Source organism: Trachypithecus francoisi, unplaced genomic scaffold, assembly GCF_009764315.1.
Source record: "Trachypithecus francoisi isolate TF-2019V2 unplaced genomic scaffold, Tfra_2.0 Lachesis_group0, whole genome shotgun sequence".
NCBI lineage: Eukaryota > Metazoa > Chordata > Mammalia > Primates > Cercopithecidae > Trachypithecus > Trachypithecus francoisi.
Window position 1 is genome coordinate 15,280,629 of NW_022681453.1, and position 19,149 is coordinate 15,299,777.

Genomic DNA, 19,149 nt, shown 5'->3' on the forward strand with positions numbered 1-19,149 from the left:
AAATTATGAAGTACTAGATAAATACAGAGAGCTGAACAAACAGGTTTGATATCTGGCTCTGTCATTTCTGACCCATGTGATCTGAGGTACATAACCTACCAGGTTCAAGCTCCAGTCTGGAATGTAGGAAGGGCTAACAAAGAAGTGGCTTATGTTGTCATCCGACATCACTGCTGGATTCTTGAATAAGGGGTTTCAAAGCAAACATTATTTTCTTGCTTATGGCTTCCTCACATAGTATGCCGGGAAATAAACTGAGTAAATCCATTTAAAGTGCTTTGGCATAGTAACTGACCCAATAAATGCTCACAAGGCCAACAATAGCTTATGAATCTTTTTTTTTTTTTTTTTTTTTTTTTGAGACGATGTCTCGCTCTCTCGCCCAGGCGGGTGTACAGTGGCGCGATCTCGGCTCACTGTAACCTCCGCCTCCCAGGTTCAAGCGGTTCTCCTGCCTCAGCCTCCCGAGTAGCTAGGACTACAGGTGCCCGCCACCTCGCCTGGCTAATTTTTTTTATATGTTTAGTAGAGATGGGGTTTCACTGTGTTAGCCAGGATGGTCTCGATCTCCTGACCTTGTGATCCACCCGCCTCGGCGTCCCAAAGTGCTGGGATTACAGGCGGGAGCCACTGCACCCAGCCGGCTTATGAATCTTAAGAATTTTCTATATATTTGTTGATTACTGGTTTGCATAATGGGAGGCATATATTTACCAAACACTATGTATGTGCTAGACACTGTGCCAAGGCATATGTCATACTTCTCTCAATTTTCAAAAGAATTCTGTGTGGAAATCATCAGTAGAAAAACATTCATAGCTTTGCTTCCCACAGGAAAGGATAGCATGTTAGTGCTAGGGTGAGAAAGAGGTTATGTCTTAATTATACACAAAATGAATGGGTGGCATTTTGAAGTTCAAATGACCCATTTTTGTTGGTCTGAGAACGAGTCTCTAAGCTGGTTGCCAACGATCCTGCTTTCTAACATTTACACCGTCCCCACTGAAAACCTTCACCTACCCCAGATCCAGAGTTGGTCTGTGCGACCAACAGGATGTGGCAGAAGGGATGTGACTTGCATGTTTACATTATAAAGAACATTACAGCTCCCATTTTGGGTGATTTTTCATACTTACTTTTTTGAATCACTTAGAAACCATGGCAACTTGGCCAGGCGCGGTGGCTCAAGCCTGTAATCCCAGCACTTTGGGAGGCCGACACAGGCGGATCACGAGGTCAGGAGATCGAGACCATCCTGACTAACACGGTGAAACCCCGTCTCTACTAAAAAGTACAAAAAACTAGCCGGGCGAGATGGCGGGCGCCTGTAGTCCCAGCTACTCGGGAGGCTGAGGCAGGAGAATGGTGTAAACCCGGGAGGCGGAGCTTGCAGTGAGCTGAGATCCGGCCACTGCACTCCAGCCTGGGCGACAGAGCGACACTCTGTCTCAAAAAAAACAAAACAAAACGAAACGAAATAACGGTCGACCATGAAAGAATTCAAGCAGAGCAGCCTTGTGTATTGGGATGGAGTTCGGAGAGTATTTTCGCAACATTTTCAGCTGTGTTATTTTATTGAGAAAATATTTATGAAATATTGTGTGTGATCTGATTAGAAAGCAACATTTGTTAAAAGTCAAAAAGTTGGACACAGCAGCTCATGTCTGTAACTCAAACCCCTTGGGAGGAGGAGGCAGGAGGATTGCTTGAGGCCAGGAGTTTGAGATCAGCCTGGCAACATGCCAAGATCCTGTCTCTATTTAAAAAAAAAAAAAAAAAAAAAAAATTAGCTGGGCACAGTGTCTCATGCCTGTAGTCCCAGCTGCTTGGGAGACTGAGGAGGGAGGATCACTTGAGCCCCAGGAGTTTGTGGCTGCAGTGAGCTATGACTGCACCACTATACTCCAGCCTGGGCAACAGAATGAGCCCTGTCCCCCCAAAAAAAGTCAAAAGAGAAAAAACAGTGAAGTTACATAATTTAAGTAGTTATTTAAAAAATATACACCACACAAGGAAACTTCTGCAGGCCTGAGAGAAGTGAAGCAGTTATACATTGCCCCTTGGTGTCTGGGAGCCAGTGGACAGAAGTGGAAAGGGGATACGAACTCTGCTATTCTTAGGGGACAGACAACAGATGCATCAGAAGGTTTAAAAAACTGGGGGACCAGCAGGTTCGTTCTTTGAAGAGAAAGCAACTTAGTGCTGAGGAAAGAGCTCCTTGCCAAACTAGATATATTCTTTAAGTGCTCAGGGTCGTCTCAATATTCAAGATTAATGGATCAGTTATACTTTGCAAATGACAGCAAGACGTCTTGTTGCCAGTGGGATCTACCCAACCATCATTTGAATTCTGTATATGCCAATAATCCACTCCACTATATTACAGCCCCCTATTACTCCAGGTCCTCTAAGAAAATCCGTAAAATGTCAAAAGGGAAGCTTATTAGAGAAAGATAAACACAAAGACTCATCCCCCAAAGCTCCACCTGTAGGACATTTTCTCTGATAACTTCTCCCTCTCCCCATCTCCTAGGGATGCCTCCTTTCTGTTCCCATAGCAGCATCTGTACAACTGCTGTACTATACAAGCATACTGTATTGTCATTATTTGTTGACTGTTTCTCCCATTAAACTAAGTCTTTAAGGGTGGATTATCCTTTCCACTTTCCCTACTACGCCAACAATGCTGGCACACATTCATTTAAGTAAGGGCCTCTGATGTGCTACTTCTGTGTTAAAAAAGACATCTGATTAAGTCCTTGCCCTCAAAAAGTATACACTCTGGTACAGAAATGCGAACACATGAACTGGTGATTACAGAACAATTAAGTGCTTTGTGAGGCTGCCATAGCAGTAAATGTGAAGGCCATGCCATCCATAGCTGAGGAATGCAGGAGGTAGGCAAAAAGTGGGGCAAAGGGCCTTCTTGGCCAGAGAAGTAGAAAGCAAACAGGTGGCAAAGAGAGTAAGGCCGCGAAGTAAGCCTACATTTGGTCTAGCATACACAGAGGGTGACAGAGATGAAACAGAGGTCTCATGAGCTCCCAGGGCAGGAGAGGGTCAATGGTGTGAGAGATGCTTACATAGACAGAAGCTCAATGACAGATGTAGAGCATGGAGTGAGAGGCACAGTAAGTCTCTGATTAGGCTCCTTCCTAATCAGGGAACTGAGGGTGGGGTGGTATAGAGTTGGGGTAGGAGAGCTACTGAAGCAGCTTCTTCCTACTCATGGGGCCAGATGGTCTTAGGATAAAATGGATAGGGCTATGGTGACTGGGCTACTCATCAAGAGGAGTTCAACAGAGGACTTGCTTGGATTGGCCACTAAGAAATACTTTAAATAATGCAAGAAGATACTTAGGCAAATGTAAACAGTGATCCTAAAATGATCAGTATTCTGGAATAATATCTTTTTAAAGTTCTACCATTTGGAGTCAGAATCTCACATGCAGATAAAAAAGTCAAAATAGTCAGAAGGAAAAAGCCCTAACTAAATGCTCAAATTTAGCCTATGCTTAGGGAGTCACTAATTCTTTCTCCAGTCAACTCAAAAAAATGTACTTTTGGCCAGGTGCGGTGGCTCACGCCTGTAATCCTAGCACTTTGGGTGGCTGAGGCACGCAGATTGCCTGAGCTCAGGAGTTCGAGACTAGCCCGGGCAACACAGTGAAACCCTGTCTCTACTAAAAACAAAAAAATTAGCTGGGCGTGGTGGTGCATGGCTATAATCCCAGCTACTCGGGAGACTGAGGCAGGAGAATCACTTGAACCTGGAAGGTGGAGGTTGTGGTGAGCTGAGATCATGCCACTGCACTCCAGCCTGGGCGACACAGCAAGACTCCGTCTCAAAAAAAAAAAAAAAATTTTTTTTTTCCCACAAAGAGCTTACTTAATCTCTTTTTCTCTAGAACTTCTCCCAAGATAACCAAATGCTTCGCGCTGCTTCTAAATTTCTTATTTTTATGCGTTCCACTCTCACTTTTGGCCCTTTTCATAATTCTCTTGGTCCTGTTTGGGCCATGACCTTATGTCAAAAGTTTCTGTTCCAGGGAATGCTAGGTACAAGACTCCAGATGGGCCTAATTTCAGTTACCATTCAGTATAGGAGAGAGAAGAGAAGTGTGAGAAAGCCCAAGGATGGATCTGAGGGAGGATAAGAGAAAATGTGGTTCCTAATTCAAGATGAGATTAAGTTCTACTTTCTAGTATTTATTTTGAAGAAGTCAGGGAATCAAGAAAATCTCTGAATACTTATATACTGCTGATGAGACCGTACATTAGTTCAGTGTGGAAAGCAGTTTGGAGGTTTCTCAAAGAAATAAAAATATTATTCAACTATACTACTATTTAACCCAGTAATCCCATTACTGGGTATATACCCAAAATAAAATAAATTGTTCGGCCGGGCATGGTGGCTCATGCCTGTAATTCCAGCCCTTTGGGAGGCTGAGGTGGGCAGATCACGGGGTCAAGAGATAGAGACCATCCTGGCCAACATGGTGAAACTCCATCTCTACTAAAAATACAAAAATTAGCTGGGCGTGGTGGCACGTGCCTGTAGACCCAGCTACTATGGAGGCCGAGGCAGGGGAATCGCTTGAACCTGGGAGGCAGAGATTGCAGTGAGCTGAGACTGTGCCACTGCACTCCTGCCTGGCAACAGGGCGCGACTCCGTCTCAGAAAGAAAAAAAAAGAAAAAAGGAAAATACATCAATTTACCAAAAATGCACCTGCATGTGCATACTTACTGCAGCTCCATTAGCAATAGCAAAGATGTGAAATCGAACTAGGTGCCCATCAACAGTGGATTGGACAAAGAAAATGTGGTACATATACATTATGAAATACTACACAGCCATAAAAAAAAGAATGAAATTATGTCTCTTGCACCACCACAGATGCAGCTGGAGGCCATTACTCTAAGTGAATTAATTAACCCAGAAACAAAAAATGCCACATATTCTCAGTTTTGCTTTTTTTTAATTTTTTGAGATGGAGTCTCGCTCTGTGGCCCGGGCTGGAGTGCAGTGGCCGGATCTAAGCTCACTGCAAGCTCCGCCTCCCGGGTTTACGCCATTCTCCTGCCTCAGCCTCCCGAGTAGCTGGGACTACAGGTGCCCGCCACCTCGCCCGGCTAGTTTTTTGTATTTTTCAGTAGAGACAGGGTTTCACCGTGTTAGTCAGGATGGTCTCGATCTCCTGACCTCGTGATCCGTCCGTCTCGGCCTCCCAAAGTGCTGGGATTACAGGCTTGAGCCACAGCACCCAGCCATATTCTCAGTTTTAAGTAGGTGCTAAACACTGGGTATACACAGACATAAAGATGGAAACAATAGACAATGGTGACTCCAAAAGGGGAAGAGGAGAAAAGGGTGAAAGACCAAAAAGCTACATACTGGGTACTATGTTAACTATTTGGGTGACAGCTTCAATAGAAGCCTAAAACTAAGCATCATACAGTATATCCATGTAATAAACCCACACAAGTACCTCTGAATCTAAAATAAAAATTAAAACTTAAAAAAAAAGAAAAGAAAAGAAAAGAAAATCCCTGAATCAGATAATGGAGTTATACAGTTTCTACTTTATTGGTAACAAGTAGGTAATGAAATAACTCTAAGTTTTATAGAGGGAGGAATTTAATATCATCATGTATCTTCACAGCCAACATGTACAAGAAGCTGAGATTTAGAGAATTAGCTTTAGAAAGTTAACAGAGTACCTTCTACTTAACATCACTGGCTAATAATCCTTTTGAAATGGCAAATCAAATATAGGAAAAAGGACAGAAGTTAGCCATGGAGACCAAGAGAACAGGCTACTATTTATTTTACCTAACTTGTGTTTTGTGAAAAGTGACCAAGGTTTAATTGTGAAAAAGCCACTATAAAATTCCAAATACTTACAGCTTCTTTCTCTCTGTCCATGATAGTTTCCAGCTCTTCAAAATGTCGAAGTTTGATCTCTAGTTTCTTCATTTGTGTCTCAACCAACAGAGCTACCAGGGACTTGATCTTTCTTTCTTCCACTGCAGCCAGGTGCTAAGGGTAAAGATCATTCAAGCTATTTAGGTAAACATTTGCTTAAAGAACATTAAGAAAATGCTGACAATATGCAAAGTGGAGATTATATAATTTACAATGGTACCCTATATGTCTCCTTTGTACGTTTCTACTAAACATTTATTTCGATCTAAAATAACGTCTCTGAATTTCTGGTCCTTATACAGATAAATCAACCCTTAAAAGATTAATGGAAATGCCTCATGTGGTAAACTACTACCTTCAAAAGGCCTATCAAGAAGGAGAGGGCAAACTAGGACCCTGATGGGCCAAAGATGAGGACAGGAGGTACTTTGCCACCTACCATCCCATCCTAGCACTCGGTCTGTCCCCTCACTATCCTTTCCTCCCTAAGACTTTTCCACGGGTGGGCAGGCAGGCAGGCAGTGATCTCCTCAGCACCTGACACTCTTACAAAAGCCTCTCCCTTCTCTTTGGTGAGCAGATCTCACGTGTGGAAACAAAAGGGAAAACAATATTTCACCTGTAATTCCAGGTCCAGATCCATAGCTGGAAAAATAAATACAGTACTAAACAGAAAGGTACTCTGGAAGACTATCACTCCTTTCCACAAGACCGATGGTGACTCCTACTCATGCCAACTCAACAGCACAAAGAGGAAGATGCCACATTACTTATATCTGCTTAAGACCCTAACTACTAGCCAGTAATCAATCCCACCCTCTACAGACTTCCAAGAACTTCCCCAACAAACTCCCAGCACCATTTTTCATTCACTTTTATTATGTCTGCTGAATTTATGTGTTTATCTTGCTTCTGCACAAGACTTAAAAAAAAAAAAGAAGAAGAAGAAGAAGCAGGGTCATTTAAAAAAAAAAAACCTATGTTGCTCAGGCTGGCCTCCAACTCCTGGGCTGAAGTGATCCTTCTGCCTAAGCCTCCTGAGTAGCTGTGACATGCCACAGCTGGGCATGTCACAGTACGCATCTTCCCAAGGTCTTAAGAAACAGCATGGAGCGGCTACTTTACCGATCTCTTAATGATCTTAGGTTTCCTATAGAACCTAGGAGCAACCATGCAAGAAGAACTTAATATAGGCTTTTGGAAATTATGCTGAGACCTAACACTTAGACGAAAGCCTAGTTTTTCGTTCATCTATAGTTGAAAATAAAAACTGTAGTTTTACAGATATGGAGACCCATTTGCAGAAAGATTCAGAAATGTAGACAAGAGGTGACAATGAGGTTTTATAGCTATTAATGATCATGTGTGCCACCCTAAACTACAATGAGCTACATCAATGACACCAAAACTTTAAACAATTACATAATTCAAGCCATTATCACTGTACAATGTTATACAATTTATATTTTTGAACAAAAAAATTTATGCACATGATATAAACTGAAAAGTTACAAACAGGTATAAAATAAAAAGTAAGTCTCCTCACTTCTGTCAGCTATACATCAGTAACTCTTCCTTTGAAGATAATAATGTTATCAATTTCTGGTCTATTTTTATGAGAATATGACTCCTAGAACTCAGCTGGTTTGAAAGAAAATGTTTCTGTTTTATTTTTTTTTTTGAGATTTATGCAGGAACTGGGGGGGGGGACGGCAGGTGAAAAGGGGGTCCTCAAGTGTTATTCATAAAATAATACAAAAATAGGGTCTTCAAGTATTATTCAATAAAATAATATGAAAATATTTCCTTTTAAAACTGCAGGTCACTGGTCAGCCGTGGTGGCTCACGCCTGCAACCTCAGCACTTTGGGAGGCCTAGGTGGGCAAATCACATGAGATCAGGAGTTGGAGACCAGCCTGATCAATATAGCAAAAACCCTGTCTCTACTAAAAATAAAAAAATTAGCTGGGCGTGGTGGTGCACGTCTGTAATCCGTTACTTGGGAGGCTGAGGCATAAGAATCGCTTAAAGCCAGGAGGCAGAGGTTGCAGTGAGCTGAGATCCCTCCACCGCACTCCAGCCTGGTGGCAGAGCAAGACTCCATCTCAAAAAAAAAAAAAAAAAGAGGCTGGGGAGGCAGCAAGTATCAAAAAAATTAAAAAGATCTATAGGAAGAAACATTACTGAAATTTTAAGAACACAAGACATAGACAATCCTACAAGCTTTCAGAAAGGCACCCTCCCAAAAAAAACAGGTTACCCCAAAAATTGGACTGTATCAGACTTCTTAAGGGTAAAATCAGATGTTGAAAACAATGGTAAAATGCCTTTCAACTCAGAGCTAATGAATTTCAAACTAGAATTTCCTGTACAGTAACCTGTAACAGTGTGAATATAGAACAGACATTCCTGAAATCAAGGACTAAAAAGTTCACTTCCTACACATGCTACTGAGATATGTGTTCTAGCTCAAGTAATGTAATACCAGAAAAAGATAAAGACCTTAGATTCAAAAGTCACAGACCCAACCTAAGAAAGAGTTTATACGGCAAGCAACGATTCAAAAATAAACTGAGGTTGGGCACAAAAGCTCATGCCTATGCCTATAATCCAAGCACTTTGAGAAGGTGGGTGGATCACAGAAGGCCAGGAGTTCAAAACCAGCCTGGCCAACATAGTAAAACCCTGTCTGTACTAAAAATACAAAACAAAACAAAACAAACATTAGCTGGATGTAGTGGCACACACTTGTAATCACAGGAGGCGGAGGCTGTGGTGAGCCAAGACCGCGCCACAGCACTCCAGCCTAGGCGACAGAGCAAGACACTTTCTCAAAAAATAAAATAAATTGAGACAAATGAAACAAGACTGGTAAAAACTTGATAACCAAAGCTAGATAATGTGTACACAGAGACTCATTTTACTACTTGGTCTACTTCTGTATATATTCTTTTCTTTTTCTTTTTTTCTTTTTCTTTCTTTCTTTTTTTTAAAGACAGAATCTGGGCAGGTGCTATGGCTCATGCCTCTAATCCCAGCACTTCAGGAAGCTGAGGTGAGTGGATCACTCGAGGCCAGGAGTTTGATACCAACTTGGCCAACATGGCAAAATCTCTTCTTTATTTTTATTTTATTTTTACAGTTTAAAAAAAGAAAGGGAAAAAAGAAAAAAGACCAGCTGCCCAAGTAGCTGGGACTACAGGTGCACACCACCACACCCAGCTAACTTGTATTTTTGGTAGAAACAGGGTTTTGCCAGGTTGCCCAGGCTAGTCTCAAACTCCTGAGCTTAAATGATCTGCCTGTCTCAGCCTCCCCAAGTGCTGGGATTACCGGCATGAGCCACCATGCTCAGTCTACTTCTATATATATTTTAATACTTCCATAATAAAAGTTTAAAGGTGGGTTGGGGTAGGTCAACAAATGGAGCTGGGAAAACTGAATATCCAAATACAAAAGAATGAATTTAGACTCCTATCTCACATCACCCACAAAAATTGACTTAGTGGATCACAGATCTAAATATAAAAGTATACAATAAAAAATTCTTAGAAGAAAAAACAAAGTACATCTAAATGATCTTAGGTTAAGCCAAAGATTTCGAGACATGTAAAGAGCACAAACGATAAAAGAGAAAATTAGGTTGGACCTCATCAAATTAAAAACATTTGTATCACCAAGAAGTTCACTGAAAACACACCAGGTACAGTTGCCCACATCTGTAATTCCAGTGTTTTGGAAGGCTGAGGCAGGAGAATCACTTGAGACCAGGAGTTTGAGACCAGGGCAACATGAAACCCCATTCTACAAAAAAATTAAAAAAAAATTAGCCAGGCATGGTGGCACATTCCTATAGTCCCAGCTACTCAGGAGGCTGAGGAGGAAGGATCGTGTGAGTCTGTGAGTTTGGGGCTGCAGTGAGCTGTGATCTTGCCACAGCATTTCCAGGCTAAGTGACAGAGCGAGACCCCGTCTTTTTTTTTTTTTTTTTTCCAGACAGAGTCTAGCTTTGTCGCCCAGGCTGGAGTGCAGTAGTGTGATCTCGACTCACTGTAACCTCCACCTTCCAGGTTCCAGTGACACTCCTGCCGCAGTCTCCCGAATAGCTGGGATTACAGGCACCCACCACCAAGCTCGGCTAATTTTTGTATTTTTAGTAGAGACATGATCTGCCTGCCTCCCAAAGTGATGCTCCCAAAGGGATGGGATCACAGGTGTGAGCCACTGTGCAGGGCGAAACCCTGTCTTAAAAAAAAAAAGAAAAAAGAAAAAGGAAAAAGAGACTAGTAAATGGCAGAGCTGGAACCAAAAATTTAATTTCCAAACCCAAAGGCCCATGAATTATTTTCCAATGCATCTTTGGAATAACTGATACTTCAGTGGATACTTTGCTGGGTAATTCTTAGAAGGGACTTGTGGTAGATTAAAGATAGCCACAAGTTCACTGGCCTTTATTTCATTAAGAGGCAGATCAAGACAGGCTCTCTGCCCTGCCCAATAAAAATCAGTGGTAGCCTTTTCTAAGCCCAGGCCTTACAATCTTGGAAACTTTCATGTCCTGTTCTTGAAATGTTCTCTCTGGGAGTCTCAAGTTGCCATGTACAAAGTATGATCACCCTGCTGGAAACACCACAAAGAGAAATTCTGAGACTACATGGAGCGGAAAAAAACCTCAGTTACCCCTGCCAAGGACTAGGATTCTAATGAAGCAGTCTCATACCTACATAAACCTACCTATGAAGTTAATACTGCTAAATGACTCAACTGATACATGAAGCAGAACTGCCCAGTTGTTCGGTATTAAAATTTAACAAAATTATGAGATTTAATAAAATTGTTATGTTTTAAACTACTCAATTTTGCTATTGTAAAATAATTTGATTATCTGGAAATGGGGAGCTTCTGTAACAGAAACCTAAAATGCTCCTCTTTGGCTTTGGGACACATAGTGGGTGTAAGCTGAAAGGGCTTTAAGAAAACCATCAGTAGGTATGTAAAGAGAGGAAAACAGTATTGAAGGTTGAAGAAGTAGATCTTTATTATCTAGTAGCACAACTTTTGGAAACACCATCATCTCTAGTCATGTGGAAATAGAAAGGGTAATTAATATACTTGAGGATATGGTTGGGGCATTTCCAGGCAGAATGGAAAAATTCTTTTTCTATTTTGTTGTAAGCAGGTAGAAGAATATGGAAGTAAAGAAAAACTATTAGGTTTTCAGGCAGAATTCAGAGGAAATATGAAAGAGCAGGGTTTGAATAAAACATTATTTCTCATGTCTGGTTCCTTCCAGCAGAGTCTGAAGCTAAGAAATGGCTTTGGGAGAAAGATCCAATCCAGAGCACTACCAACAAAGGACAACCTCAGGGTAAATAGCTCAAGGTGCAGCTATAAAGCTTTTTGAATGGTATTTATAGTAGGACTTCTAAGAGTCTTGAGTATATGCCTTAGACCTTTCTACTAGACATGAGGGCCTCTAAGCATCTTTTAGATGTTTTTTTTGAGACAGGGTCTCACTGTCGCCCAGGATAAAGTGCACCGGTGAAATCACAGCTCGTAGTAACCTCAAACTCCTCGGCTCAAGAGATCCTCCTGCCTCAGCCTCCCGAGTAGGTAGGATTATAGGCATTACACGACCATGCATGGCCAACTTTTAAAAACTTTATTTGTAGAGACAGGGTCTCTCTCTGTTGCCCAGGTTGGTCTCTAACTCCTGGCCTCAAGCAATCCTCCTGCCTCAGCTTCCCAAAGTGCTGGGCTTATGGTGTGAGCCACTGTGCTGGGTCTAAACATCTTTATAGCATGTCTCCTACATATATATTCTTTTATTGAGCTTCTTAGGTCTGGAAGTTAAAGTTTTCATCAAATTTGGAAAGTTTTCACACAGCCAATATTTATTTTTATTCTGCCTACATCACTCTTTCCTTTCTTTCTGAACTCCCATGTTTGGACACTTAACTTTTCCCACAATTTCCTAACCAAGCTTTTTATGATCTTTCAGGAATAACTGCCTCTGCTTTTGTTTTCTGCCTAGTTCATATCCCTGTGCTGAAATATTTGTTTTTAGCCACAGTCCCTAGTTTTCAACTAGTTTTCTGTGTCACCTCTACAAGTTCACCTCTCAATTTCTTTGTATCATCATTACTGAAGTTACAAATCTAAGATCCCTCCAACTAGACAAAAAGGGATCCAAAAATTAAGGGCTTTCTTCTCATAACATCTTAACCAAGACTAGGCAAAAATTGAGGGCTTTGTTCTCATAACATCTTAACTAAGACTAGGGCAAAAAGGGAACTATGTAGGCAAGAAAATATAGGTATGGCTTTTGTCTAATGGGAATTACTTTTTTTTTTTTTTTTTTTTTTTGAGACAGAGTCTCACTCTGTCCCCAGGCTGCAATGCAGTGGCGTGATCTCAGATCACTGAAACCTCCGCCTCCCAAGTTCAAGTGATTCTCATGCCTCAGCCTTCCAAGTAGCTGAGACTACAGGCACGTGTCACTACGACTGGCTTAATTTTTGTATTTTTAGTAGACATGAGGTTTCACCATGTTGGCCAGGCTGGTCTTGAACTCCTGACATCCCTCAAATGATCTGCCCACCTCAGCCTCCCAAAGTGGGGATTACATTTTAAACACAGAATTCCCACAAAGTTCTTAAAAAGGTATAACACCTTGAACTGAAGTAGAAAGAATATAAACTGGGCCTAAAAGTAGAATGCAGGCCAAGAAGCAAAACTCTGCTAATTTTTTAATGGAAAATGAAAAAGACTCAGAAGAAAAAACTGAAAGCCCAGAGGGCCGAGTCAAACTGTGGAGAACAATTCTGCGAGTAGGACTGGGCCCTGATGAAGGAACTGGAAATGTGTGCCTGGCTAGATTTCAAATTTGCCATGAACTATGACTGTTTTGTGTCAATTCAAACCCTCCTTGAACGGAGTGCAGTTAACCTTGATGTGCCTCACCCGTTATACTAGTCCAGAAAATCTTCAAATTACAGTATCAGCATTCAAGAAGCTGTAAATAGGAACCACTCCTAAAGAGCCTCATCTGTATGTGGACCTGATTTACATAAGATCTGAAACCTCCAACCTCAGCTTGATACCATAATGAGATAAAGTCATGAGAGATCTATTTTTCAGTGGGGGAAACGTATACAATTTATGACAAGAGAGCAGACTGTGGTGGGTTAAGGTGGCACATCTTCTACCTTGAGGGGTGCTCTGTGTCCCCTTACCTTGAATTTGGACAGAACATTTCACCAGTAGAGTAGGGCAGAAATTATGCTGTGTCAGTTTGGGGCTCCAAGTCGTAAGCCACTGGCAGAGCCTCCTCCTTGCTGCTTGTGACATTCTTCTCTCAAAGTTCTAAGCTTTGTAAAAAGTCCAACTACTCCTGGAGACTACCTTACACCTGCTTCTTAGAAAGGATGTATAGAGAGTGATGGTAGCCATCTCAGCCTAGGCATAGGCATATAAATGAAGTTGTCTCTGGCACTCTATAATAGCCCAGGCATGAGGTAGTACTGAGTGACTCTGGTCAATGCGACATGGAGCACATTTTGCCAGCTAAGCCTGCCCAAGTTCCTCACTGCAGTATCATGACAGATAATAAAATGACTGAGGTTTTAAACGACTGACTTCAAGGGTAGTTACATAGTTTACATAGCAATAAATAACTGAAACAGGAATATTGCGGATGCTCAGATTATGGATTCTTGAAAGGTCTGGCAACAGTGATGACCAGGGTGTTTCAGGGAGAAGCTACAGGGAGAGGCCCAACCTCTCCCTGTAGCTTCAATAAAGCCAACATATTGGCTTTACAGAATAAAGCTTCAATAAAGCCAACATATTGGCTTTACAGAACCTGAGAAGAATGATGAGGTCTGGGATGGTGTCACAGAAGATATACGGCAGCAGTCCCTAACCTTTTTGGCAGCAGGGACTGGTTTCATGGAAAAGGGTGAAAGACAATTTTTCTACGGGGCAGGGTGGGGGTAGCGGGTGGTTTCAGGATGAAACTTTTACACTTCAGATCATCAGGCATTAGATTCTCACATGAAGCACACAACCTCGATCCCTCGCATGCACAGTTCACAAAAGGGTTTACACTCCTATGAGAATCTAATGCCACCACTGATCTGACAGGAGGCAAAACTCAGGCAGTAATGCTTGCTATCACTCGCTCTGACACTCACCTCCCGCTGTGTGGCCTAGCTCCTAACAGGCCACTGGGGTTGGGGATCCCTGATACATGGAACATAGAAGAAACAACCTGAGATAAATGATTAATGAGAAGTAATAATCCAGCTGGAATAGGGTTGAGGCAAATTTTGCATTACAAAGCATGAATTCCAACAAGCAGAAGTAGTTTCTATGTAGTCATACAAAAATGAAACTGAACAGGACTAACTGTAGGCAAAATGATCCGATGGGCTATTTTTTCTTTCTGTCTCCTCTCAATAGGATTATTAAGGTATGGTAACAATCAACATGCTTAGTGTATATCAATTTCAATCAACCCTTGTCTGTTAAAGCCTTGTGACTAAAATATATAATGACAATTTTCACACCTCCAGAAAGAATTTCATGCTGGAAGCAGTGGCTGACACCGGTAATCCCAGCACATTGGGAGGCTGAGGTGGGAGGATTGCTTGGCACCAGGAGTTTGAGACCAGCCTGGGCAACATAGGGAGACCCTGTCTCTACAAAAAATTTTAAAATTAGCTGAGTGTGGTGGCACATGTCTGTGGAACCAGCTACTCGAGAGGCTGAGGTGAAAGGATCTCATTTGAGCCCAGGACATGAAGGCTACAGCGAGCCGTGATCACATCACCACATTCTAGCATGGGCGACAGAGCAAGACCCTGACAAAGCAAGCAAGCAAGCAAGAGAAAGAAAAAGAGAGAGAGAGAGAGAGAAAGAAAAAAGAAAGCAAGAATGAATGAAAGAGAGAAAGAGAGGAGAGAGAGAAAGAAAAGAATGAGAAATTGCAGAAACAATGCATCAAGTTATGAGACGTTTCTGAGGGGTAAGAAAGAGTCTTCCCGTTGTCCCAGAGCTAATATCCAATTACCATGTTGCCACGAATACAAACCTACTTACGCCATTTTGGAAAACGTGGACATGGGGTGGTTTGTAGAATAAATCCAAAGGAAGTATCTGTGGTTTTAAGAAAATGTGATCTCTGCTTTCTTGGAAGAACTGAACCTACTATTGCTGACAAAAAGAGAACATGCTCTAATATGGTGGATTTACAGTTTATTCTGGCAATAGTTCTGGGGTCTTCCTTCTCCTCTAAGCCTAAAGACCCAGATGGAAAGGATCCAAAGCACCCAAACAATGGTACTTCTGCTTACACCCACACACCACTCCTTTAGTTGAGACAATTCACAGCCTGTCAGCAGGTGCAGTGAAAAATGGACATGCTCTTGAAGAACCTTTCAGGGGGCAATAGTAGAAGCCATAAAGCATGCCACCTCATCTATTTAGGAGACAGATCTAGAATCTCTAATTATCACTCCACGTCTGTATGACAAAAGATTCTTACAGAAAACTTTTAATAACAAAGCTGTTTATAGACACAGAAGAAGAAAATGAGAATAAGAGAAACTTGGATTGGCGACATAAGTTAATATTAATTATAGTAATTTCAGTGGAATCCTTACCCCCCTAATTACCATGTAGTATGAAAATGATTATGTGTGCTATCAAATTTATCAGATCCAGCTGTAAGTGGCACTGAAAGGTTCACATGTGCCAAGTCGTGCAGCATGAGCATTTGTACACTTTCGTAACTCAGAGGGAAACCTAGGTGTTTTGAGTATGAAGATACGAGTTCCTAGTAAATAGAAGGAAGAATGAGTGATGACGAGGGAGTGAAAATTCAGTGACCTGGAGAGAAATTCTTCTTTGGACACCTTTTAAATTTTGTATGGAATAGTGAAGAGGCAGGCCAAATGATCCATAAAAGTAGTTTCTCTGCAGTGAAGGAGTCAAGCCATCGTAAGATAATCAGTAGTGCATACCAGGCAAATCTTTGTGCCCAAAGTTGCTCATATTAACAGCTATGAGGCCAGAGGAAAACATGAAGCATTTGTGAAACTTTAAAAAAAATTATTTTTTGTAGAGATAGAGTCTCACTATGCTACACAGGCTGGTTCTGAACTCCTGAGCAAAAGTGATCCTCCTGCCTTGGCCTCCTAAAGTGCTGCAATTACACGTGTGAGCCACTGCACCCAGCCTCGTGAAACTTTTAAAAGGTAATCTACCATTTAAGTTCTTCCTATGGCAACATATACTGAAGCATAGCAGAGTGATATCAAGAGGAGACACTGGGCAGGTGAGGTGGCTCACACCTATAATCCTGACACATTGAGAGGTCAAGGTGGGCAAATCTCTTGAGCCAAGAGCTCCAGACCAGCCTGGGTAACATGGCAAAACCCAGTCTCTACAAAAAAAATTTTAAAAAGAGAAGAAATAATAGAAAGAAAAAACCATGCTCTGTAAGAAAAGAATGTCCGAAAAAGCTTAACTAGAGATAAAAGAATAAATTCTGTTTCGCAGAACTACAAGAAACAGTTCAGGAAGGACAGGTAAGAAATGAGAGTTGAGAATTAAGTAGGGTCCTGATTACAGAAAAATCCTAAATTCTCTACGAAAGAGTTTGAAATTGTAGCCTGAGAGAGATAGGGAGGTTACTGAAGAAAGTAACATGCTCCTATTTGCATTTTTAAAGATTTCTGTGAATAATGTAGATTCCATTTATATGAAGTGAAAAAAAAAGGATAAACTAATCTATAGTGTAATGAGACAGACTAGTGACTACTCTCCAGGGAACACAAAGTAACTGGAATAAGAGGAAGCTTCTGGAGGGGCTGGTATGTTGTTTATTAAAATGGATGCTTGTGACATGGGTGGGCTCAGTTTGTCAAAAATTCACAAAGGTGTAGGCTTAAGTATGTCCATTTACTTGAATGTGAGCTATACTTAAGAACAAGTTAAAAAGCAAAAAGATTACAACGGCTGCAGGTTAGAGAATGGGACTGAGAAGACAGGCAAAAGATTAAGAGATGCTGACCTGAGTTAGCAGTTGAACATTAGCCAGTGATCTAAAGCACCATGAAGGATTTGCTGGCTGAATAGCTTTGGAAAATGAAGGAACCAAGAATAAAAAATGAGCTGAGGTTGCAGGTTTGAAGACTGAGGAAGGGCACAAAGGAGAAAGCCCTTTCCACCTCTAGCTCCTCATTTATAAGGTGAGAGTCTGGGCACGGTGTCTCATGCCTGTAATATCAGTACTTTGGGAGGCTAAGGCAGGTGAATCACCTGAAGTCAGGAGTTCAAGACCAGCCTGACCAACGTGGTGAAACCCTATCTCTACTAAAAATACAGAAGTTAGCCGGATAGTGGTGGGCGCCTGTAATCCCAGCTACTTGGGAGGCTGACACAGGAGAATCGCTTGAACCCAGGAGGTGGAGGTTGCAGTGAGCCAAGATCACACCACTGCACTCCAGCCTGGGGAGTAGAGTGAGACTCTTATCTCCCAAAAAAAAAAAAAAAAAAAATCCTTAAGATCTCTAAAACACCTAATGACAGTATTACAGTAAGAACTTCAACAGCTCAGAGACAAAGAGATGCCCAAACACTCCAGGGTGGCAGAAGACAGACTAAAAAAGATGTTTGCAATGAAAAAGCAAAACCAGACAAATGGTGAAAAAGAGTCAAGTTATATTAGCCATCACTTAAGCAAGCATGTACCTCAAAACTTCCCAGAGGTGAGGGGGATGTAGGGGAGATAGAACAACTAAAATTAGTTCAAGAATCAGAAAGATCAGGAGATATCTTACTGATTCTTGAGCTAATTTTAGTTATTAGGAAGTATTAGCTAGTTTTAGTTATTAGGAAAAAGGCAGGTAGTATGAATTTGTAGGACTTCAAGTTAGTATAGTAACAATGATCAGCCAGGTAACTGTCTGGGTTGACTGAGCATTTGCTGCGGCCTGTAAACACCTCCCTAACCTCCACTGTCTCTATCTATGTCAGATGGGTGGGCATTCAAAATAGTAATCTTACAGTTTGAATTGGTACATCACATCAGATTAAACACTTACAGAAGTAGTTCACAGTAGCTGAATGATCCAGGGAATTAAAAGACCATGAAAAAGCATCTTTATTAAGAGATCAAAAACAGTTCAAAATAAAATGATTAGCAATATTCTAGTAATCACTATTTCTTGAAATGTGGTATCCTATAATGGAAAGAAACTACTTCTGAAGTAGAATGAAGAATAGGGGAAAAGATTTTTCAAAACTTTACATATTCATGTTTAGAATTACTTAAAATGTTAAATTAACACAGAGAGGAAAATAACATTCTCATGTCTTCTTAAATATGCTCTGCAGCTAATACTATAAATAGAAAAAACCACCCCCAGAAAAGCTGGCAAATTTCAAGAAGAAAAAGAGCTATTTTAGGGTCTCTCCTTCCAGTCTGTAAGATCAGGGTGAAGTATTTAAGCAAGGAAACGGGTTTTTGTCTTAAAAATCATAAATATTTCAATCTGATAGAAATTATTGGTACAATAGTCCAAGATAAGTTCTGCAGGCAAATTAAAAACAAAATGACAATCAGTTCCTTAAAGAGACTTCAAAATTTGCCTTCATTCTCTGTAGTCTTTACAAGGCTAAATGATACAATGAATGGAATGGAAGAAGTCACCCTTTAGACTGAATCTACTATTTCTATCGCCCTCCTCCTTCCTGTGGATTTCTTAACCTAGAAATGCCATTCAAGCAAATAGTCATCTTCTATTGGGAGCAAAGCTCTTTATACTAAATGTTCCCAATTAACTAAAAACAATACGACCATTCATGCCTTAAGAGAGCACTGGAAAAGGGCTGTCAGGGGCAAACCTTGGCTTTGGTAGCCGCTGAGGCAAGAGCAGCTGCTGCGGCTGTGGCAACATTTCCTTCGGAAATTTCATGTTCTACTTTCTTCTTCCCAGTATCGCTTTCTCTTTCTTTACACATATCAGTGAGTTCTTTGTTCTCCTCAGTCTCCTTTTCTTCTGAAAATATCAGAAAGCTTTATTACTAATGTGCCCAGTCTCGAAAATCCATCTTTCTCCTCACCTCCACCACTGTAACAAACTAGGACTGATGTGACAAAGAGATGTCAATGCTTTTTTCTTTTTTTGAGACAGAGTCTCGCTCAGTTGCCCA

The 19,149-nt window shown here is 41.2% G+C and overlaps 1 protein-coding gene across 2 annotated transcripts in view; it reads right to left on the reverse strand.

Moving 5' to 3' along the window:
• SMARCC1 (SWI/SNF related, matrix associated, actin dependent regulator of chromatin subfamily c member 1) overlaps positions 1–19,149 on the reverse strand; it is a 195,094-nt gene that overhangs the window by 31,936 nt on the left and 144,009 nt on the right. The window contains exons 24-25 of one of the 2 annotated variants that reach the window (XM_033205621.1): positions 18,841–18,995; positions 5,908–6,042 (exon numbers count right to left, since the gene is read on the reverse strand). In XM_033205621.1, the coding sequence (XP_033061512.1) occupies positions 5,908–6,042; positions 18,841–18,995 (290 nt within the window). The remainder of the gene's footprint in view (positions 1–5,907; positions 6,043–18,840; positions 18,996–19,149) is intronic. The other variant, XM_033205632.1, reaches the window with a different exon arrangement.